Here is a 23,732-nt window from a genome sequence, read left to right as displayed (position 1 = left end):
CAGCAAATTTAAATTTGATGCCCTGTGTCAAGAAAAGGAGGATTTCAGATGAGCAAAACCCAGGTTTGACCTGTGTTAAAAATTTTATATTCAAAGTCTCCATAATGAATGTAAATCCAAGGACAAATCAAATCATTCTTAAAGAATACAAAGGCTGCTGTCTTTCTCGTAAACTGTGCTGTTATGTAAAGGTAAAAAATAAATAAATAAAAATGCCTGTTGCAACTTTATGCATTTTCCAGAGCCTACTTTCCATCTGGCACTTTGAGAAAATATTAATCAAACCCCTTTAGAAAAGAAAATGCAAAACAATAGCAGCTGGCCTCTGCTTGCCTGGTCAATTTTAAATTTTCATCTTTAAATTCATCATCATCATCATCATCATCCTTTTCTTCTTGTTCTCTTCTGGGTTGTTCCCTTCAGGCATGGCCACCGCCAATCAGCTGCCTCCACCGAACCCTCCAATCCTCCCACACTCAAGTAACTCCACGTCAAAACTTCCACAAACACCCATAAATCTCCTCCCTGCTCCTCCTCCTCAGCATCCTGCTGCTCCTCCGACACTGAGCCTCCTTCCTCCTCTGGACTCGTCCAAACCCTCTCAGTCCTCAACCTCATCCTGATCGTCCTGATCTCCTGATCGTCCTGGTCTGTCCTTCAGCATCGCTGAGATCCTTGGTACAAAAAACCACTCGTCTGTAGGTGGATTTAACCTCACTCACAACAACAACAACAACAGCGTCGACAACAACGACACGAGTGAACTGAAGAACCTCTTTCAGGCTTCCGAGGCGCCTTCAGTTTGTCGCCCGCCTGCGTACGTGCACGCGAATTACACTTCACATCACTCAGGTGATTTCACACCTGTCCCCTTAGGCTGGATGTCAGAGCGAGTGGCAGGTGCCGAGTATTCCCCGCCTCCGCACGCACACGCACACGCACACGCACACGCACGCACAGACGCACAACCTACTCCATTTTAGCGAGACTTTGGCTCGTCAGAGCGTCGATCAAACAAACAGAGACGCACGAGGCCCCTCCCCCGCCCCTCCCCCGCCGCTGCTGTTTGAAGAGAGATATTTTGAGGTTGCTCTAAAATTCCTTTGATCTAGTCGGGAGCAAAACCCAAAATGAAAACAGAAGGATGGGTGAGTAAGGTGTGTAGTGGGGAGAGGGAGAGAGAGAGCTGCAGGGGAAGATGAGACGATGGCTGGGTTTGGGAAGGGGGAGAAAAAGTGAAACCAAGCAGTTACACAACACAGTGAGATCTTATCAGCCCCGGTTACTGAGGGGAGTGTTGAGGCTGGGGGGGGGGGACTACTGCTGCAGCAGGACTCGGATTTACAGACACACAGTCGTGCAGGTGAAGAACAAACAACGTCGGGAATCACAAGATTTAGGACAACAAGTGCGATTTTCACTATTGTGAAGAGAATTTGGAAATGTTTAGTTGCATCAGCTGCATCGTTCTTCAGGTGAGACGTCAGTAAAAAAGGGGGGGGGAGCAGCAACCTAACATGCACAATATTGTACTTAGGCAGCAGTTAAAAACACACATGAGATGCAGAGTTGACACACACACACACACACACGCACACACGCACACACGCACACACACACACACACACACACGCACACACACACACACACACACACACACACACACACGGATGAACAGTGAGGATTTAATAGGACGGTAGAGACGGTTTTGAGTTGCAGCTTTAATTGATTTCCCATATCGGCACATTAGATTCAATTTGCGTTCTACAGCGACAGCGCCGTCACCCGGGTTAGTTCATGGCTCGTAATCATCCCTCTGACTAAACACCTGCGCGGAGTTTACAGCGGGAATGAAAACACTGAACCAGGAATGTTGAGCAACGAGAACAAAAGCAACATGGGTATTTCCATTACAACCTGGTTTCAGCCGGCGTGGAATAATTTTGAGATAGAAATTTAAAAAATGTATATGTATACATATATATATATATATATATATATATATATATATATATATACATACACATATAACTATAATACAGTCTGTGCAGTGGGAGGCGGCAAATAGACGTCTTTCCTTTTAATATCTGTATTTTTTTCTTTGATAGCGTCTCCTCCCAGTGTGCCAGGTTGTGTCTCTCCAATCACCCTGAAAGCCAAACAAAGGGGAGGACATCCACTCGTCGCCAAGTCTGCTCTAAACAAATGCGTGCGGCGCTGGCTTTTCATCCCCCCGCCCCCACCGATGCACGTGAACGGGCGCACCAAGAAAGACGAGGCAGAGCGGCGAGGACGCAGCGCCAGATCGCAGGAGCAGGAAAAAGAAATGAATGAGGCCGCTCGGCTGGGCTGGGCTTCCTGCTGACTGCAGAGCAAGGGGAGGGCGTTTATTATTGTTATTGCCCCGTGGTCACATGGGGAGGCGAGCGTATACATACAACATATCCATCCTGCGCACGTTCATGCATTTATATTGCATCGCAAACGCAGGGAGGCAGAGATGGAGCGACCGTTTAAACAAACGCGCGATGGATGGAAGCAGCGGCGAGACGGGATGCGCGCAGTCGCGTTCTATCTGGCAGCGTTTAACAGCAACCTATCAGGGGGTCGGACGTGATGAATGTTAAGTGCGTGTCTCTTCAGATGAAAGCGTGGGCCATGCGGCCACATATACATAATTTCTATTACATAAGTGCGAGCTCAGTCTTGGCCTCTTTCTGCTTGTTTGTGTGTTTGAGTGTGTGTGTGTGTGTGTGTGTGTGTTTGTGAGGAGGCGGAGGAGGAGGAAGAGGAGTAGGAGGAGGAGGTGATTGTACGCCGAGCGTTCCTTGCTGCCCCCCCCTGTGCAGCAACCGTGAGGTCAGAAACCAGCTCTGTGTGGTTGCACTGTGCATGCGGTTTAACCTTTTAGCCGCGGCGGCGGCAGGCACGTCAGCAAATCAGTGGTGGCATCAGCGTCCTGCCTGAGGCTGGACGGACAGGAAGAGTGCGGTCACGTGTCCGTTGCCCACGATGCCGTGTGTAAGCGTGCGCGACGCTTGTCGCTCTGCCTCCTCAGGATCAACAAAAGGAGACGACGCTCAGAGAGGGTTGCGTTTTGAGGTCTTCTGAGGCGATCGAGCTAAGTTGGTTAGCTCGGCTGATTAGCTGCGAGTGTGGAAATTGCAGAAATTATGACGGTGAATGGTAGCTTCTAATTTTAGAAACATTGTTTTTATTTTGCGAAAAACTGTAATGGAAACGCAACTACAAAGACTGTTTCCAACTGGCCAAGGGAAGTAGGCTACTGTTAGTTAGTTAGGGAACTTAAATCACATCTTCTATCCATCAACTAACAGAAAATGCTGCAGAACTTTAGATGGGGGCGCGGAAACACTTGATGACACTTGACTTGGCATGAGTGGTGGTTCTGGTGAACCTAGCAAATTAGCTCATTTGGTTTGATGTTTTCCACTTTAAAAACAAAAATCTGTCAGCCGTCAAAGCGCACGGGCCGTAAAACATCCTCCATTCTGGCCGGGGATGTTCTCATGTGACCTCAGCAGATGAGTGCTAAAGATGAGGTCAGGTATAAATCAGTGGTCGTTGCCTTTTAGCCCAAGCGACCCGGTAAAGCGAGGAGTAAACACTCAGTCCATCTTTCAAACCAGTCAAGACAGTTTGCGGGCCTCTCGCAAGCCCCTCAGTACAATGATGACAGTGTGGGTCGAGAGAGGCCCCACAATGGATGATTGATCGCCGCAATTTGAAGGTCTTTTTTCCCCCTTTAGTCTTCAACAAGTAGCGGCGATGTGAGAGCGGCAAGGACATTCTTGCGGAGAATCTCTGAAAGCAGTGTGGTGGCGCTGATTGCAGCCGCTGTTAAAAGGGTTAATGGGATAGACTTCAAACCTACTCTGTTGAAGTTTTGTGTAAAATGCAGAGATTTGTCTTGTTTTGTTGAATGGATGGGGGGGGGGGGGGGGGGACTTGGCAGCATACAGTCTGTCTTCCCTGATTCTGAACTTTCTCCAAAACTTTAAATCCCTCCAAATGTTCAAGCGGACAAGTGGGATTCAGAGGAAACATTTTTAGATTTAGGCTTTGTTTTTGTTTATTTTACATTGTTGTTTTTTAACATTGGTTTAAATTGCTTTCTTGTGCAGAAAGGCAAATCAAATTATTTTGGTGGCTGCTTCAGGGTGAATTCAATGTGAAACTGAGGAGGGAAGTGATGGTGAAGATGCCAACGAATCAGGAGTCTTCATAGAAGCTTTTCTTCAACCGTAAAACTCCTAGCGCCTGGTGGCCACATGCAACACTAAGGCTGAGTTACAAAAATGGATTATCAAAAGCCACAAGAAGGCAAAATTAGGTGAGCAATTGGAGAGAAAAAAACGCTGGATAACTCCTACTTCCTCAGGATGATGTAAGAACAGCAATGGAGGCTCTCAAAGGGGCCGAGCAGACAAGGGAAACATTCAACCAAGAGGAACCTCTGCTTCAAACAGAATATCGAGGGGGAAAAAAATTCACTCTTGTGAAGCTTTGCTTCCACAGTCAGACTCCCATTCCAACTCCAGATGCCAAATGGGTCAAAAGTAGCTTATACAGATAGAAGCTAATGTGCCAGATTAGAAGACACAATAAAATGAGAATAAATAAACAGGGAACAAAAGAGAAGTTGGAAAGAACCTCTGACCAGCCACTGAGGAGAAGAACGTGCTGTGACAAATGATAGAAACTTCCATGGTCCTGGTCAGGAGAGGAATTGCACTGGTGGCACGAAGGAATCAGAAACTTGGAGGTTCCCCCACCCAGCGAGTGAAAAACCTGTCCGTCTCCGTGTCATGAGCATGGCGCTCTGCCCACCTACTGCCAGCGTCCCCTCTCAGTCTGACATCAACTCCCCCTTAATTGATCCCACACTGCGGCTCCTGACAGGCCAGCTGACACGCCGCAATGTGAGACCGGCTGGGAAGCAGAAGCCACTAAATCCATCACACCACGCGGCCGTCTCCCTCTCCCCCACCGGGAGCAGAGTCATGTGATGATGTCATCTTTCATAAGGCGGCGGATCGCGGAGCTTCACTTTGGCCCAGACGTTCAGGCTGACGGTATGTTCAGTTGCTTCTTGGAAATCAGGTTTTACGAGCTTGTGAATTCAGAGTTCCAGGTGGGAAAGAAGTCAGAGGGACCTCGACCACACTGCTGAGTGAAAACCTTGCCTTGGAATGTTTACCGGCCACTTCCGTCGCTTTTTGTGTCACGCAACGGCGGTATCGAGCAAATTTTCTGCCCACCATTTGCATCATTTTTGCATATTATCCCTGGCACGCCTGGTCTGCTGACAATGCTAACGACAACAGCACGAGCAGCATTCTGAGCTCTGGATCTTGAGGTAAATGTCGACAACTATAACGGCGTAACAGTCCAGCACCTAAAACCACGCAGATCTGATTCACGACAAGTCAAATACTGAAAGTCAGTCACCAGTCGAGACAAGATGACCTCATTTGTCCCACACGCAAAATATTGCGCTGGCTGCTAGCTGCTAGCTGCTAATAACGCTATGCAAAAAAAAAAGGACCTAGACGAGCAAGCATCACCCTGTGCCAAAAGTTTTGTCTTCTTTTTTTTTTTTTGTGGGGGGGGGGGGGGGGGGGGAGGTTGGTGTGAAGGGTAATCATCATCGGCAGTCCTACACCTATCCTCCTTATCTTGCCCAGACGCCTGAGGTGCCCTTTGGCATCAGGAGGAGACAGTGCTCTGCAATGTGGAGCGTAACCATGGTAGTGTCACGATAAGATGTGCAGTGGGGGGGATGTGGGGGGGGGGGGGGGGGGTCTGTGAGCCAGCCAGAGTGGCTGGAGGGAACGTAAAGCTTGTCGGCGGCTACATTAGGCAGGAGGTGCCTGGGAGCTGCAGATACAGAAGAACAAGAGGGATTAGATGTCAGTGACGATGTCCAGCCAAGCACTGCCGGATCTCTGCCTTGTCACACAAAACAAGCGCTTTGTTTGAACACACGCAGGAAACAATCAAAAAATGAATGCGGTGACTGCAGAGGTTTGTTACTGTGGCACTCTGGATAGCAGATGGTGAGACACTGAAAACCGAAATAAACGCAATCAAACACTGTAATACAAGGCTTTAAAGGCCCACTGCACGACATTTAGTGGCATCTCACGGTGGGTCATCGTGTTCCAATATCCACGTTTCCCCATTTTGAAGCCACGTCTTCCTCACAGCAGCTGAGATATCAGGATGGAGACCCTCATCCTCGCCCTCACAATGGAGACAGGTGTGTGTGTGTGTGTGTGTGTGTGTGTGCTCATCTTTTACACAATTTCTTTTCTTCCTTCCGTCATCAGCTTACATTTGTCTCTGACTTCTACAACAGGTCCGGGGAAATGCAAATGAAAAAGGATTTCTAGACGTGCTGCTCACAGTGACACCAGCTCTTAATAAATATGGAAATTTTCCATTTCTTTCCTTTGATTGAAATGCTATGGTGTCACACACATGCACAGAGAGCGAGAGAGAGAGAGAGAGAGAGAGAGAGACAGCGATGTGTACCTAATAAAGTGGTCAGCAAGACTAGTTTGTTTGCACCAGTTTGTGTTTCGCTGCTGAAAATTTGCTCACATAAAAGAAAAGTCAACGCAGTCTCGTCACGTTTGCTTCAAGCTTTTCTTTCCGTGCGTGTCAGCTTGAGCAGGTCTGACGCCCACATCTCCCTCGTACTGATTCCCACGCACCTTCTTCTGCTCCACTGATGAGGAGGAAATCCTCCCATTCCGCTCTCCCTGTTCTGTGTTGCTGTTCTGTCGTTACAGCCTCAGGCAAAAAAAATATATATTACGCCGAACGTTCATGTTTTTTTGCTGTTTCACTTTCATGTCAGAGCTGCCTTTGTTTCAGGGTTCCCTGAAATGCACCGTCTTGTTTATCATCATGTGCGTGTGTGTGAAATATGTGGAAAGCACAAAGAGAAACGCAGTCTCTCGTGTCACGTGCGCTTGCGAAGTACAAAAAAGTCTTTATTAAATAAAAAAAAAAAAGCTGCTGTCATTTCAGCGTCTGCCCTCTTCCTCTTTCATGTGTTACATCACAGCAGCAAGAGGAGGGGACTCACCTCAGGTGACTTGACTGGAGTCAGTCACATTTTAAAGCTTCCTGAGGAACATTCGGTTGAGACCTTCTCTTGATTGACTTCCACCACAAAAAAAGACTGTAGAGTTTTGTTTAGGTTTTTTTTTTTTTTTAACACTTGATTCCCAAGACTTCTAAAAAAAAACTCTGAGGGGAAATCCAACCAATCACCTTGTCCTGTGTTGCAGTCAAGTCCGCACCAATCGAGACTAAGACTTTATAGAGACTAGAGAATATCGAGACAAGACCAAGACATTTGGGGTTCGAGACCAAGACGATAGCTGATACCCTTAAAAAGTGGTCTGGAGACCAAGACCAATCTCCAATACAACAACACTACTGCAAGGTCAAGGACGACCAAACCGTCTCCATCTGTGGCCTCTCTGGCTTCTTCTACCAAAACATCGAACCTGCTCTGTTCCTCTGATGTCCTCATCCCTGATCCTCGACGCCCAGAGAGAAGCTCGACATTTTAATCTCGGCTACCTGCAGCTCTGCCTCCTGTCACCGTCTCCAAACAGTGTCGCCGCTCTCACCACCGCTTCCACACCTTTCTGCTCACACTCTTTTTTTTATACCACACATCACTCCCAACACTTCTCTCCACCCATTCCAGCCTGCTTGGACGACCTTCTTCACCTCTTTCCCACACTCTCCCTCCTGTGCTGGACTATTGACCCCACAGTACATTAACCCCACCTTTATGTCCTTCTGCTGGATTCTACATCGGCCTGCTAAAAAAAACAAAAAAAACATGAACGCACGCACGCACACACACACAGCAAGATTCAAGCAAAGAATGAGCTACTGCATCTTCTCACACCGAAAAAACCACAAGTCATGACTAACTTTCAGAAAGTTATTCAAGGTGCCAGATCCTCCCACGCACTCTGCACCAGCTTCCAGTTTTATAACTCATAAATGAAAGTGACGATCCTTGCTAATAATATTTTGCATTCATGGATGTAAACAGGGTCGGCAGTAGGAGGCAATGCCACACATTTCCCGCTTGTGTCATTCCGATGAAGCGGTTCACTGTCGGTTCAGTTTCTGACCTTTCAAATAATTTCCATTTTAGCGAGAGCCACGATTTGAATGCAGTTATGACGAAAATGACTCCTTAAAACCACAGAAGGAGAGACACAGGAAGTGAGACTCGCTGCCGCTGAGAAGATTAGTGTGGTGTGGCTGGTTTAGTGGCTGTTTTGTCAAAACTGGATGGCATTTTCACATAAAGAGGTGAACAAAGAATGTAAGTGGAAGCTTTTCTCGGTTGGAAAAAAAAATGCATGTTTTGCTTAATTTCTAACATCATGCAGGGCTTCCTTTATCCGGCGTGCTCAACAATGGGCGCATCAAGCCCCTCGCCGTGGGGGAGCAGCTTCCTGTACGGGATGAGGCCATCACGCTGTTCTTTTCCAGTACTTTCTCCTCCTTGTCTGCCCGCCTGCCAAGCTGACGGCGCTCTGCAGCATCCTCCTCTCTTCTCAGCTTGTGAATCAGCCTCTCTCCCTCCATCCCTCCTCCCACCGTCCCTGAGCCCATAGAGAAGTGGAAATAACACCTCCCTCCTCTTCCTTCACAAGTGTCACTCTGCCCAATCATGTGTCTGTGAAAGAACCTGTCTCTTTTTTTCTTTCCTTTTTCCTGAGGGCCCTTAATGAATTATTCAGGGGCCTTCTCTAAAATTCACCCTCCCGTTTCAGAGGAATAACTGCTGCAGTCAGCTCCACCCCCCTCCACACCGCCACCTCCAAAAAAAAAGAACAAGAAAAAAAAAAGTGGGGGCTGCAATGGTGCTGCTATAAATACACCCACCACCCTCCATCCCACCTCCTCCACCTCAACCATCCCCTCCCTCCCTCCTCCTCGGTGGAAAGCACACCAGCCATAGACCGGCACTGCAGGGTTCTTCCGCTGGCTGGCTGGCTGGCTACGCTCTTATTAACGCCATCTCCGTCTAAATACACGGGAGAGACGCGAGTTATGTCATCGTCCACCATCCGTGGCTGCGTTCTGATGCAGCGGGGTGGAGGCGGATTGTTTTCATATCGCATGCGTGCAGGGCGGCCGCAGCCTGTGCAGCATGCTGATGACAGGGCGTAAATCTGGAGGCTGTGTGTGTGTGTGTGTGTACACCTCCAAAAGTGTACAAAGATAAAACGCCCTCGAGCGAGCATGCACGCACGCACGCAAGCAGGCGCGCACACACCCACACGTGCCAGCTTTTTTCACCCGGCGTGCAACGTGTCCGCGGGGGCCACGCTTTAAGTGGAAGAACAATGGATGACTAATGGAATAAGAGCGGCGCTCTGCCCCAAAGCGGAGGATACAAGAGCTGATACCGACCAGAGGCTTTTATCTCTTTAGCTGATTTACCCTCCTTTCCTGCAATGCACCGGGGGTGGAAAACATACAACTGGAGTTGAGCAAGGTGCTAAACTTTTGGTGCAAACACCTTCCAGATTTCTCGCAGCGGTTGCCACTTCAAAAAAAAACAAAAAAAACAAATCCACTTTGGCGACTCTTCCCCCACTTGTTAAGCTGCCTGGACCTGAACCCGCCTCTTCCTCCACAACTCTGCGTGCACCCACCTTACACAGCTGGAAGTTCTCCGACACCAGCGTCTCCGGGATGTCGATTTCCCTGGGAGTCGGCGCCGCGGTCGGAGTCCCAGCCGCGCTGCCGCACGACGGGGATCCGATAGTGCTCCCCGGAGAGGAGGTGGTTAAGCCGTCCAGCACCTTGCGGAACTTCTTCATGTTTTCTCTCCCCCTCCCTCGACGCGCCGCCGCGGGCTGTGCAAGTCAGACTGAGAGGACCGGAGAGGAACGCGAGCACTCTGCTGTCTTTGTGCTCCCAGAGTTGTCGGTCTTTCTCTCGCATGCAAGACACCAACTCGTTGAAAAGCAAAGGAGAGGCAGAGGAGATGTCTCTTCCGGCAGCGGGCTACAACACTTCCCCTCTTAGGTGCAGTTTAACAAGTCACAGAGGCACCTCATCCTGCTGTCCGACCGCTGCCCACAGTTTGAAATGAATGAAGAAAAAAGGCGGGGTGACTGCGTCTGAGTCCAATCTGATGTGCGGATCGTAGCCAATGTTGCGGATGTCAGAGCTCACACCGGCGGCCAGTGGAGACGCTCAACTTCATCTTCCTCCTGCAGACTAAAGTAACGTCCAATCCCGTGCCGGGAGGTGAGACCTACACCTAAACATAATCACAATGAGTTGTTAGGAAAGGAGGGCGGGGAAAAAAAAACATAAAGAAACACAACAACCGAGGCAAGGGGGGCGCAGAGGCGCTGCAGTTCTGCTCGGTTCGAGTCCTCAGCCAGGGCCGGAGCACTTGGACCAGTGGAGGTGTGGAGACTGGGGGTGGGAGGAGGGGCTGGATTCTACGACGGACGGCCACGGTCGGTGTCGCGGTGGAGCATCTCCTTCTTCCTGCCTGCAGTGCTGGCGAAGAGGAGAGAGCTGTCCGCGGTGCTGAAAACCAGCAGCCAGCCAGCCAGCCAGCCAGACCAGCCAGCCCCGCCCCCTTCTCCCTCTCCTCCGCCAGCTCTGCTGCCTCGGCGGCGATTGGCTGAGAGCTCCGAATCCAATATGCTGAATGACGAAGAAAATGAAACCTGGGTAACGCCCCCTCCAGCCCCCCCACCCACCGCACGAGCTCCTCAGAATCCCACAGCCCACCTCAAATGAAGCATGCATTCATCAATTCCGCCCAGAGAGCATCAAAACAAACCCGAGAGGTTTGAGAGCAGTGACAGGCAGCGGTGTGTTGAGGTGCATTGTGGGAAGCCTTAATGCTCTTGATGAGTGCTCACCCCACTCCCCCCCCCCCTTTTTTTTGTAGCCCGCCTCCATATGCAGCTGTTCATTTCCCAGCTAATTAACCTTCAGCAGCAGGAGTTGCCCACATACACACACACTGATTGTTTACTGTGCAAACGTCGGTGTTGATTTCAAAATCTGAGCCCAACTTTTGATGCTTTGGACTTGCTTTACAAGTTCTACCTAAATTTCATTTCCTATTTATTTATTTTTTTCACCAATGCAAGGACAGGATTTTTGGTAGAAAGTTGTCTGAATATTTTCTCATCAGTCATTTGCAACACAGATTACTTTTTAATCATAAATCAAGCCTATGCTTTGTTTTCTTTTTCTTCTTAATTCCCTAAATGCCCAGGATTGAAAATGGCTAATTTATAAAGAAAAACATAGCAAAGAACAGCTGTGTCCTTGCAACCACAGAAGTCATAAAACATAATTACCTCATTTAAATGCCAAAGACCAGCGATGTTACGTAAGCGCTTACATCACCAGCCTCTGCCCCCTGGCACTACTTAATGTTGTGGAGTCTGAACACAGCCCACATGGTCGCTCTCTCCTTTTCTTCAGCGTAAAGATGAGAAAATGAACAGACAACACTGATGTTTCGGTTTGTTTGATTGATTGTTTTTTTGCGACTAACGCTACTAATGGCGACCACAGTGCTCACGAGGTCAGATTCTAATGAGGCGAAGTAGCTGACCTGAGTCCCCGGTGTTGGCAGTGTTTAGCTTTCAAGCTTTCTGGCCTGTCCTTTTCTTGTTTTTATGGACAACATCTATGAAAAGAAAACATTGGAAGAGTAACTAAAGTAAAAATTATGTAAAAGCTTGAATCATCCCATTCACATAAGCCACACTCAAATTCCCTTCTCTCTTTCTTTCTCCTTGTTTTCTTATGTGGTTTTAAGGGCGGCTTTTTGCAGCTTGTCCCTTTAAAAAAAAATACAGCTTGAAGGATTTGATCACTGTCACAACTAATCAACTGAAAAAAAAACATGTTTTATACGAGATTTTCCAGATGAACGCGTGAAATTTAGGATACCAATCTCAGCTACTTTGCGAGGTTGAATTGCTTCATTAATAGAAATAAACCATCCATTCATTTTTTTTTCTATCACAGCTTCTTTTGCAAAGTAACACAGAAAGACAAACAACCGCTCACACTCGTTCACACCTACAGTCTCTGGACTGGAGGAGGCACCCACAGTACCTGATGAGAACCCACGTAGACACACAGAGAACATCTAAATTACACAGAGAAAAACATTGAACCTGGGACTCAAACCATCATACCAAGTACAGTATTCAGAAGGCATCTGTGTACAAGTAAACAAAAATCCCATAAACCATAATCCCACATGAGGCTGGCAAAGCAGAGTAAACTAACAAAAATAATAGACAGAATGGACAAAAAAAAGCTGTAACGCTGGAAGGGAAACCAGACGGCACAGACGGTGGGAGAAGCAAACTGAATACTCGCTCAGATGATGAGGACAACCAGTAACGAGCTGCAACAATCAGCCGCCTGGCAGGAAAAAAATGACACACAAACAGGAAGTAATTCGGAATATGATACGTGGGGCAATTCAGCTGTCAACACAGACAGCATGAATGGGTTTGCTCCCACCTTGGTGATAGAAGCCTAGCAAAAATAAAATAGTAAAACAGTCATTGAAAAAAAAAAAGAAGAAAAAAATCTGGTTTGAATCAGAGAGAAAATAAACTGTAATGGCCGCAGAGGTGAATTGGCACCAACAAGTCTCAACAAGTGCAGCAACCCATCAGATAATGAGCTGGCTTCTTCACACACACACACACACACACACACACACACACACACACACACACACACACACACACACACACACACACACACACACACACACACACTTTGCAGGAGATGGCACATTCCAGACCTGCATTTTCCATTTTCAATTTTTGATGGTGGGCAGGCCTGACCTTTAGTTTACACTTGGATCACAGGTTGAGGCTCTCAATAATTGATGCCTTCACCTGTTTGCAGCATTTTAATGTTGGCCGGCCGCTGCACCAATCAAACAAGCCGGTACAGCCTGGAAAATGATGTACTGTAATACATAATATAATGTATGTAATAGAATATATCTAATATATATTATATACTGTATGTATATATGTGTTATATATGACTTTTTCAGTACTCCTCCTCACCAGAGCAGCATAATCTACACACACACATACAAACATACAGTACAAACATACATGCATACATACATAGCGTGTGTGTGCGTGTGTGTGTGTGTGTGTGTGTGTGTGTGTGTGTGTGTGTGTGTGTGAACCACAGGCTCTAGTGATTATGTTGCTCTGGTGAGTTGGAGTCTTGAAAAAAGTCGATGTCATTTTGTGCAAAGGAAATATATATTAAAAAAAACAACGACAAGCACATTTTAAAAAGCCGTCACTCAGACTGACTTTCATAATGAGGCGCACCCCTGTGTACAGCCGTCAAGCGCCCGCCCCCACAGTGCTGATTAAGAGCGTCTCGGACCACCCACCATTCTGCTCAGGCGCACTTCGGCCCAATTAATACCTGCGGGGTGATTTAATAAAAGCGAACAGCAGCGGGAGTTAAGAAGTAGGGCGAGACCTCAAAAAAGTTGTTTTTGTTCTTAATCAATTTCCAATTAGGAATTTGTTCCCATCGGCCGCGCCGCCGGTAATTGAGTCAAGGTGGAGGGAGTGAAGGCATGAGGGGCGGGGCTAATACCACATAATTCCTACTGGGACAGTGCATTTCCATATAAATGAGCCGGAGTAGGGGAAACATGTCATCCCAATTTTTAGAATTCAATATTGATTAGGAGAAGAAAAAAAGAGGAAAAGCCATTTGCTTATTTGCTTTTTTTTTTTTCTTTTTTTTTTTTTAACTTTGGAGCAACGATTTGTTCATGAGGTCTAATTGTTTCCATTTAAGGGAGCACAGGCTTTGTTCCTCAGAGCTGAGAGTGCAGTGGAGCAGTGACTCACTGCCCACGGCCATTAGAAATCTTCAAGGAACTGACGGCATTTCCTCCAAACTGTCTAATAAAATGAGAGGCAGTCATTTGTTACAAACTGGGGAAAAAAAAAGAAAAAGGTAAACCGCACTTCAGGATATTTGTGGCAAGTCATCAATTGAATTTGAGCTGCAGCCCAAGAACTTTTTAACATCCATTTATCAAATATTCAATAACCCAAAATCAAATTTGGCTCTAATTTGAAACAGGTAATGTTGTTTCATAGTGCCGTTTAATTCATATTTCCTGCCATGGATCCACATAAACTCTGATTGAGTCTCACCTCATTTTTTATGAGTTTGACAATTGGATAAAAATACATTTTCATGAAAACTAATTAAGGGTGACACGGTGGCGCAGTGGTTAGCGCTGCCGCCTCACAGCAAGGAGGTCGTGGGCCTGGGACCTTTCTGTGTGGAGTTTGCATGTTCTCGCTGTGTCTGCGTGGGTTCTCTCTGGGTTCTCCGGCTTCCTCCCACACTCCAAAAACATGCATGTGAGGGCAATTGAACACTCTAAATTATCCGTAGGTGTGCATTTGAGTGTGAATGGTTGTTTGTCTCTATGTGGCCCTGCGATGAACTGACAACTTGTCCAGGGTGTCACCCTGCCGTCGCCCTATGACAGCTGGGAGAGGCTCCAGCAGACCCCCGTCACCCTGAGCTCGGGAGTAAGCGGGTATGGAAGATGAATGAATGAATGGAAACTAATTAAATTCACAGAGATTAAATTTGGTGGGGTTTTTTTTGATTACTAAAACTTCAAATGCATGTGGCTGAAAATGCCAAGTGACCATCGTCTGAGACACGCTTCAAATGGGATTATTGCAAATGACTGCTTCAGATCAGAAGGTCACTGTGGGTGATTGTTTGCCAGCTAATTTACCAGTGACAGTGATCCTGTGACTTTCTTTGGGGAAAATGCGCCATTTCATTTTGGGAACAAACACAAGGATTTGAATGCTGCCCTGCCATTGCAGTGGCGCAACTGTTTGATTCAGAGGGAGTCACATTCCGTCCTGAATTGAATTATTGCCCCCAATTTCAAGCATATTTCACCGCAGATTGGATTTTTTTTCTTTTGCAGCTGTGACCTTAACCACATCACAGGAAACTGGCCCACCGCTGACATACGACCTGCTGTGACCTTGATCTGGCGTCACCGTGTTATCCCGTCACCCTCAGAAGTCACAAATCTGTTCAGGAGTCATAAAAGTGACGTTTCTGGATAAAGAGTCAAGAGCGTCAGACACATCGGTGAGGTGTGTCCTGGAGGCGCAGCCACAGCACAGCTGAGCAATCAAAAACAAAAACAAAAAAAAACAATGCGGAGAAGGTCACGACTAACATTTTTGATGCATTTCTTTTGGTTTTTCTAACTGGACTGAAAGTTTAATCTGGCAAAGTTAACCCTTCCCATTCGGATCATTTGGATATTTCAGCTTTCCACCTGGGAAACAGATCAAAGAAAATGCTTGAGAGGGGAAGGCCTTTAAAACAACAACAACCACTATGTGATTCAACCAAAAGGTCTTTCTATTACATTCAAAGCACACAAATTGGTACAATGACTCGTTAACAGAACAAAGTCCACTGATTGGTTCGAGGGGCTGATACTTGTTATGTGTCACTGCGCAATAGAGAGCCGTGATTGGCCACGGCTCTTGCCAAAGCCATCCAGGCATAGAGGAAAGCCTTCAGAGACGTTTTGTTAAAAAAAAAAAAACACCTGAAGTTTGGCTACTGCTGCCACTTTTTGCAGCTTCACATGCTGTTTGGCTGCAGTAATTATTTACAAGCTCGAAGTCACAACTTCAATGTACTATGAGGGTTTTTTTTCTTTTTAATCTACCATAGTTCTGCCTTTTTGTTGCTAAACTAACCGACTGAAACTCTCACAGAGCCAAAGGGCGCCAATTAGTTGCACACAACCAAGGCTATTCTGAGAAATATACTTGAGATACAGACTTTTCAGGTTGGGCTCACAACATTTCAGCAATCCGGCTGCATTGTCAAGGTGAACAGACAGACTGACCGTGGGCTACATGAAAAAACTGAAACTTTATAAACATGCCCGGGGGTGACACAAACAGCACATTCAGCAGGCTGCTGGATACAAACGTCTACTTCTACTTTCAACTGCAGCCCAACTACTGTTTGGTCCAGGAGGATTGGTAATATAACGTAGGCTGGATGTTTGTTTTGAACAGATGTGGCCGGCCGTTCTTGATGCAAATTGGACCCCTGAATTTAAAAACTGCATTTTTAATTTTTCTCTCTGGGATTTTTTTTTCCTTCACTTTTCTACACCACAGAGTTTTGTGGCAACGACTTCCTGTTACCAGCTGCATTTCAATTACAGGTTTTTGCAAAGTACAATTGCCATTTGCAGGTGTTTTCACTGAACGGTGTGAAGCGCATAAGCCGGAATTCTCGATGGAGGATGGAGGTACAAAACATTTAACAATAAATCTGCATTTTGATGTTGCTTGCTGTCAAGAATGGTTGTTATATTTTTCTCTTTGATAATTTGTAAAAAAAAAAAATATGTGCCATTTTCACTTGAAGTGAACTGGTCATGTGACCCCGTGCGTCACATCCGCTGACGTGTAAATATGAAAAAAGTGTTTCCATCACACTTTTGCCATATACCTCTATATGGCTACGTCTGAAAAACCACCTCATGACAGCGTCAAAACCTTTTAGCCATATTTGAGAGGTTTTTCCAAGTTTAACTGTTTCAGTGACCAGTTTCTTATTGAAAAATTTGACAACGCTGCTTTTATGAATGCGTGAATGGATTGGCACGACCATGCAGCGCCATGTTTTTGTTGTTCTTGCTCTGCCGCCTGCCTGTTGAATGACAGAGCGGCTGAGCGAGCGTCGGCGCAGGCAGCGAGCGCCGCGTCGTCGCTGCAGGCCTGCTGCAGCAGCCATATGGACGTCTGGTGGGGCGAGTCTGTCTCCAATCACGTCGGGCCCTTCAGCGCGGCGGGCGTGGGCCCAGCGGAGAGGAGCCGGGACAAGCTTTGCTCGCTGCGCCGTCACGGCTGAGGCATTTCCGTCACTTATATAAGCCAATGACAGAGTGTTACATCACAAAGCTCCAAGAAAAGGTCCAGTGATGCACCTCGATTTTAGCAGTGGAACTGGGTAATGCCGCTGTGAGCCCAGAGTGCGGCTTATGAAATTCAGGACGCTTTGGTCATGAAGGCTCAACTGGGATCTATTTTACACCTGCGGATAAAGATCTTCTCTTTGCACTGTGATGTATTTTTCCAGTGTTCCAGCAGCAAATAGTCTCTTATTCTGGGGACTAAGGAGGTTCACTGTGAGGGCAAGAAGAGAAATGTGATATAGAAATCTGTCTGAAAGCATGTTGATGAGTAAATATCCACTATGTAGGTATGTGAAGATTATTAGAGACCTTAGGTTAAATTGGAGCGTCTTGCAAAAGTTTTACCGCTACTGAAACCACTGACAGCGTCTCAGCCGTGCTGATATTGGCTCCAACGGCCGACCTAGCAGGAGACGCTGACTGCCTATGAGGGACAATTGCACCTGACAAGAGGATGAAATAAGACTGACAGGTTGGCGGCGGTGAGGGCTGAGACATGCCTCGTCTTAGGAAGAGCGTGTGTCGTAAACTCGGCTTGCGCGCTTTTGCATCACCCTGCCTGAATGTTGAGTGACCCTCCGTATGAGGTGCGATTCCTCTGATGAGAGTCGTTTAGAGTTTGATGAAATCAGCACGACTGCTGAGTGGGATGCCGTGCCAGGTGTCTGTTGTCAAAGGATCTTGCTGAGGACCTTTACAGACTGCCGTTTTTCAGTGGAGCTGCACACAATGTCAATATATTGTATTTAGCCCAGCAACTTTCAGCTTTGTGTGCATCTAAACAGGTTCAGGTTTCACACTGATTGAGTCTAAATAAATTAAGAGACTATATTGTCATTATTAGGCGTTATTTCATGATATTTTTGGTTGGTGGTTTGCCATGGGATTTTTCAATGTAAAAAATGTGCCGTGGCTCAAAAAGGTTGAGACCCACTGCTCTAACGCACCTCAGAGGGCGGGCTGAACAACTGAGTGTGGCCCTCTGTGACATCACATTTCAAAGGTAAATGTTTCAGCGAATTCTATCCAAACGTCAAACAGGCAGATGGAATAAAAGAGTGACTCATTTCGAGAGGGTTCAGTGCTGAAAAACACTAGTCACATGATCTTTAAGCAAGTTGGACGTTCCTGTGACAGTTTTAGGAAGACTTTTAAATAAACAAATAAACAAAAATACAATACTAATTACAACTTGGCCACATTGAGGAGGGTCAGTCGAGGGAGCCGACCGTCCGTCTGCTCTTAATTGGAACGCCAACAATTCGATTCAAAAAAACCTTCAACCCAGCGTGCGTAAGTACGCACGGCGACTGTCTGCACATGTGGAACTCGCTCACAGTGACTCACCCGATCGCCGAAACTGAGCAGATATTGTCACGCGTCTGGCGAGTGGCGGTGCCATTAAACAGAGTATAAACAGTATTAGAGCGTGGCCTGTCATTCTTAATGGACCGAGATAAACAGAGCAGAGTCCCCGGGTTAATGTGAGCACACTTTAGGGAGAGTGAGTCACACACTAATGAATAGCTGGTTTCCTGGGCTCCTGGGGTGGAGAGGATGGGGGAGGGGGGGGCAGGGGGGGCGGGCAGCCTCACTCTGCTGGGAGACGACAGCGACGGGACTTTTTTGTTTCGGTGGCATAGAAACAACAGTTGGCGTACAAAACGGGGAGGCGGGTGCTCAGACGTCAGCACCGCCGACTCATGGGACGCTTCCTACAGGGAGGGGAGGGGGAGGGAGTGCGAAGACACAGTCGGAAGTGAGCGACTGAAACGGAAACAACAAAGCCAAAAGAATTTCCAGCCAGAGGTCCACGCTTGTTGATGGACGGAGCCGTGATGCGGCCTGTCCTCGATGCACTCGCACGGTCGAGCACCTGTCGCAACAAAGGCGCCGCAACTCGCTCACCCACGCGCTGCATCATGCGTGAGCGTGTGTGTTGCATTTCGGCATTTCACCATGTTCAGGGTGCAGAGGTCAGTCAGGTGAGCTCACCTGTCGCGGCAGGACAGGCGGAGTAGTGGAGGGTCTTCAGTAGCAAATCCCTCTTGCAGCTCCGTCTCTGCGTCGGCGGCAGCAACTAAAAGCCCTTTTCCTTGAAAAAAAAAAAAAAAAAGGAGAAGAAATGGAATTTGGGGTCAGCTGGTGTTGCAGGAGGAAGGAGCCTCTTTTCACTGCCTTGCCTCGTAAATGATTAACGCTCGGCACAGAAAATTCTTCGCGAAAGGCTGCGAATACATAGCGGGAGAAATGTTGGCTCGCCGTCAAACCCCTGGATCAGAACTCAGCGGAGCCGCACACACGCCGAGCGACAGAAGCGCTGAACTTGTCGACCTCTGGCAGCTCAAAGATTTTTTTTTTTTTTTGCTTCTCTTCGCCCAATGTTTTCTACTGAGGAGAAGGCAGCAGGTACATGAAGAGCACCGAGAAGCTCCTGCGTTATGCATCAACATCTGCTCTTAAATTTCCGTTGCTGAAATATTCACAAACAAAAAGAAACACATCCTGTGCGTCGATGCCCGGACCAAAAGCAGAGGGAGGGGTGGCTTGTTCTAACACTTGACGCACATGACGAAAAGTGCATCGGGAGCAGAGAGAGGAAGGAGAGGGAGAAAAAAAACACAAAAGCAACAAAATAAAAGCTCACTAAGGCCAATCAGCTGTGAGGTCGAGGTGGAGTGACCGCCAACGGTTCTACACGGGGAGGGAAATAATCAAAAGGTCACCGAGGGTCGTGTCCTGACGTCCTGTCGATAAACGAAACAAAACAACTCTCAGGGACCGCTGAGCTTCGGGGCTGCAGGAGTAAAAACACACTGTGACAAATGGAGGCAGGAGGAGGTGGAGAAGCCGCCATGCCAGGAAGTGTTTCTCCTCCCGCACTTTAAAACTCACAAACAAAACGTCTTGCAAATGCGTTAAAACACAAGCGGTGGGAGTTAATTCATTATCCACTGCATTGCAAAGCCGCCCCCCTTTCCCCACCACCACCACCACCACCACGATCCCTCCCATCCCCTCTTGAAAGGCATTACTGCCAGTAGTGGGCGAGCACGAGTGCGGCGACTCCCATGAATAAGTGATGTCAATAATGGGTGTTCTTGGCGGAGTGGACGATTCCACAAAAGGTTAACAGCTTCTAAATAAGGACAGATGTTTGTCGTGGCCGCTGCGACGGCTGAGCGACGAACTCAATCTCAGCCGGGCTGCCCGCGCTTTAGAGCTGGAAGCAATCTCCTGTTCCCCCAGCGTTACAGTATCCATAATCCTCCACTGCACCGCCCTTATTTCCTTTGCAGAGGGTGGGGAGAACAGCCTCTGGGAAATGACTAGATTAAAAGAGCAACACACACACACACACACACACACACACACACACACACACACACACACACACACACACACACACACACACACACACACTTGGTTGTAGCTGCTTGCTCGTGTCCCTGCGCTGCTTTTTTGTGTAGCTGCCCCAATAAATGAGAATCTAATAATGCAAACCACTGGTTTCCCACTCATCACTCTTCTCCTGAACGAGGCCAAAACAAATAAATAAAAAAAGATTAATAAATTTCAAGAAAATCGATGGGCAGATTAAGTCTTTTGCTTGCTCTCGGGTTTCAAAGTGTGCGATGAAAGGAGATCGACGGACACAAACAAGGCCGGATCATTAAGTTGTTAATCTCCTCGCGTTATCGGGCGACAGAGACACCGCCCTGCGATCAATCACTGCGGAAATCTTCACAGGGCAGGGAGAAAAAAAAACAACAAACAATCAGTCATTATGACTCCGCCTCCTCCACCAGCGGCTGCGTGCCACACCCTCCCGTCTTTCCGAGCATCCACCTGTTTTCAAACAAACACCAGCTGACACGTTTCTGTGGCCTGACAATTTAATTCGACAACCGCAACGACCGCGGGATTAATAATACATGCGGCTCCCTGTCAGTCCGTCACATGTGATCTTCAAGGTCCCATGATTTATTGCAGCTCTGCAGACGCCACCACCCCCCAACCCCCGCTGGGCTGGGCTGACTCTCCTAGTCACCGAGCCGCCCGGTCTCCTCTCACTCAGTCAGGCCTCAGCAGATCAATGGCATAGCATGAGGTTGAGCTTTCTAATTGAGCTTTAGTGTTGGGCGGGGGGATCTCTTAATGAGGCCAGGTCCTGTTTTCATCCTGACCTTTGAGGCTGCGCTCGGCAGGTGTCTATCCTCCTGACTTAAAAAGGAATATATGGGTGCGATGTGGCAGAGGTGCCAGACCTCACCACGACCCTCCGCAGGGTTTGACATTTTCTCTTGAATCTCTTCCGCCCGGTAGTTTCTTTTTCTTATCTTTTCTTTTCTGGTCACGACATGGACGGGGGTCGCTGTCTCTATTTCCAACGCCTGTCCTGCAGCAGAGCGGACAGGATGTTCCTCGGCAGCATGTTTAAATGATGAGAGTGCAGCACCATCAGGCACTGGTGATGTGCGAGTCCTGGACGAGTCGTGCAAGGAGAGAGCCCTTACGCTGGCTCGCGAGTCACGACTTTCTCCTCTCTATTAACTCCTTCATCGGCTTGTGTCTGCCTCAGCTAACTGACTGTAAAGAAGACGAGACCAGGCAACATGTCACGGTTGTGTGAATATCTATGTGTGCACTGTTGGGAAAGCACCAGCTCAAAACAGTCTACACTATATTGTATATAATGTATTTTCTTCCTTTGTGTTGGTGTGCGCCTCACCTGACTGAAATTCTTTCCTCTCATTTCTTCAAAAATCCCCTCTGTAAGAAGCTGGGATCGACCAAAAGGCACTTCTTCTTTTTTTAGAGCGTCTGTGTTGCAACCCATCCAAAGCGCACCTGTGAAATCATGACGTTGCTTAATCAGCATTTTGACGAGCCACACCTGGCAGGGGAACTGCACCATCTTGACAGGAACAGGAAGTGAGTGAAGAAAGAACTGAAACAAAGGATTGGAGCTGTGACTTCAATCCTTTGTTTCAGTTCTTCTTATCCTCATCATTTCTGAGGTGCAGTGCAAAAACACACACACACAAAAAAAAAATGCACCGCCGCTTTTCCCTGAGCAAGCGACATTAGCATTCATCCAGAGTCCTGTTCTAGACTCCAGTGCCTGGTCTTTCCATCTACTCCTTTACAATTCTGCCAGGGTCTTCACCAACTTCTAATGCAAGCATCCGAGCATTGAGCCATGGGACAACTTTAACCTGCCTGCCCCCTTGGTACAGGGCAGGGAGCAAACATGCCTAGCGCAGCATTTGCGGGAGGCAGCGACTCTCAAGGGGCCTGCAACATGATTTACACTCTCTGATCACAGATTTCATGAAAAAAAAAATGCTTGGAGCCTTGTGTTGGGGTGAATGCACATTGACTGCACTGAATGGGGTTTCAGGTTAGGTTCCCTCTCCAGCGGTGAGAACGAACGTGCATTTGTTAGGGGAACTGCAGCAAATGGAAAATGTTGCCCTTTAGAAAATGAGTTTGGGTTTTGCTGCTGTTGTCGTCGACTCTTTAATTTTGTCTCGTGTTGTTTGGGAGATGCGCACAAAGTGAGCCCCCACGACAGGTTGAACCTTGAACACGTTCTAAAATGCCAATTCTGTGGAGGCGGCCGCGCTCACGTGACCATTCTATTATATTACACAGCGGCTTTAGGGGCTTTAGAGGGCGACCTGATGCCGTGGGTTAGCGCTGTCAAATCACAGCAATCGCTCCACAAATCCACAGCAAACAGGCAATATCCTGCTGGAACACACATGGGGTGGTGGGGGTGGGGGTGAGGGGGGCTGGGGGGGGTTAGTGGAGGGGCGTTAAGTAATTGTCACCTGGACGTGACCCGACTCGACAGGAAAGGTCGCTCGGGGAGGATTGCGTGACCAGAGTGTGAAATTCCCATTTTCAGAAAAAAAATTATATAATAAAGGCTTTTTTTTCCCCCTTAATGACTTTGACACAACAGTCAGTCATCTTCATTAGGCCACAAACACTGAGGGTGAACAGAATCATTTTTTCACACAGAATAAATGAGCACACGTACATTGACAATCAGCAGTGACCTGGTGGTAACGGTCAGCGTTTGTTTCAGGTTTTTAGAATAAATGACCCAATTTATTAACAAGCCGAGTTTTAATTCTGGCTGAATGTTATGCTGGTGATAATGTGAATTTTACGTTTCAATTTATGAAGCTGTTGTGTAGCTGCAGGTGTCAATCTCCAGGTTTCGTGGACTATGAATTATTAGGGCTGTAAATGTCAGTTCGGCCCTTTAAAAGAAAACGGAGCACATGAAACGTAATTTATATGATCATAATCTTTGTTCTGGAGGTTCTGCACAGGAAACTGTTGGGTTACGACGAGATGCATCATCGCTATGGTGTCTTTTAACTGACAAATACCACAGCGCCCTCTGGTGGCTGTACTGAGAATGTCAGGAGTAAAGCTGTTGCGCAAAGATCGACATACTATGAACGTTGGTGTGCTGTATTTTTGGATATTCCGCAAATGTCTTTGCAAAACCCCTGAGTCATATTCCTGTACCATTTCCCGTCACCTGAATTATGTTTTTCAAAACAAATAAATAAATAAATAAAAGAGCTCAGTG

At 47.3% G+C, this 23,732-nt stretch overlaps 1 protein-coding gene and 1 long non-coding RNA gene across 2 annotated transcripts in view; both read right to left on the bottom strand.

Annotated features, from left to right (window-relative positions):
• The window catches only part of LOC142897769 (uncharacterized), a 108,372-nt gene extending 97,767 nt beyond the window's left edge, over positions 1-10,605 (bottom strand). Inside the window, exon 1 of the mRNA XM_076040320.1 lies at positions 9,729-10,605. Within this exon, the coding sequence (XP_075896435.1) occupies positions 9,729-9,896 (168 nt within the window). The 5' untranslated portion in view covers positions 9,897-10,605. The remainder of the gene's footprint in view (positions 1-9,728) is intronic.
• An 8,064-nt stretch (positions 10,606-18,669) lies between these two features.
• On the bottom strand, positions 18,670-19,277 carry LOC142897745 (uncharacterized). Its single transcript, XR_012928488.1, has 2 exons — positions 19,115-19,277; positions 18,670-18,834 (listed from the first exon to the last, which is right to left on the bottom strand). It is a non-coding gene; the product is annotated as an uncharacterized LOC142897745 (long non-coding RNA).
• Between the last annotated feature and the right edge of the window lie 4,455 nt (positions 19,278-23,732).

Source organism: Nelusetta ayraudi, unplaced genomic scaffold (assembly GCF_046127955.1).
Source record: "Nelusetta ayraudi isolate G7.1 ecotype Tasmania unplaced genomic scaffold, CSIRO-AGI_Nayr_v1 ptg000060l, whole genome shotgun sequence".
Taxonomy (NCBI): Eukaryota; Metazoa; Chordata; class Actinopteri; order Tetraodontiformes; family Monacanthidae; genus Nelusetta; species Nelusetta ayraudi.
Note: the sequence above shows the minus strand (reverse complement) of the source record. Positions and strands in the feature narration are given on the sequence as shown.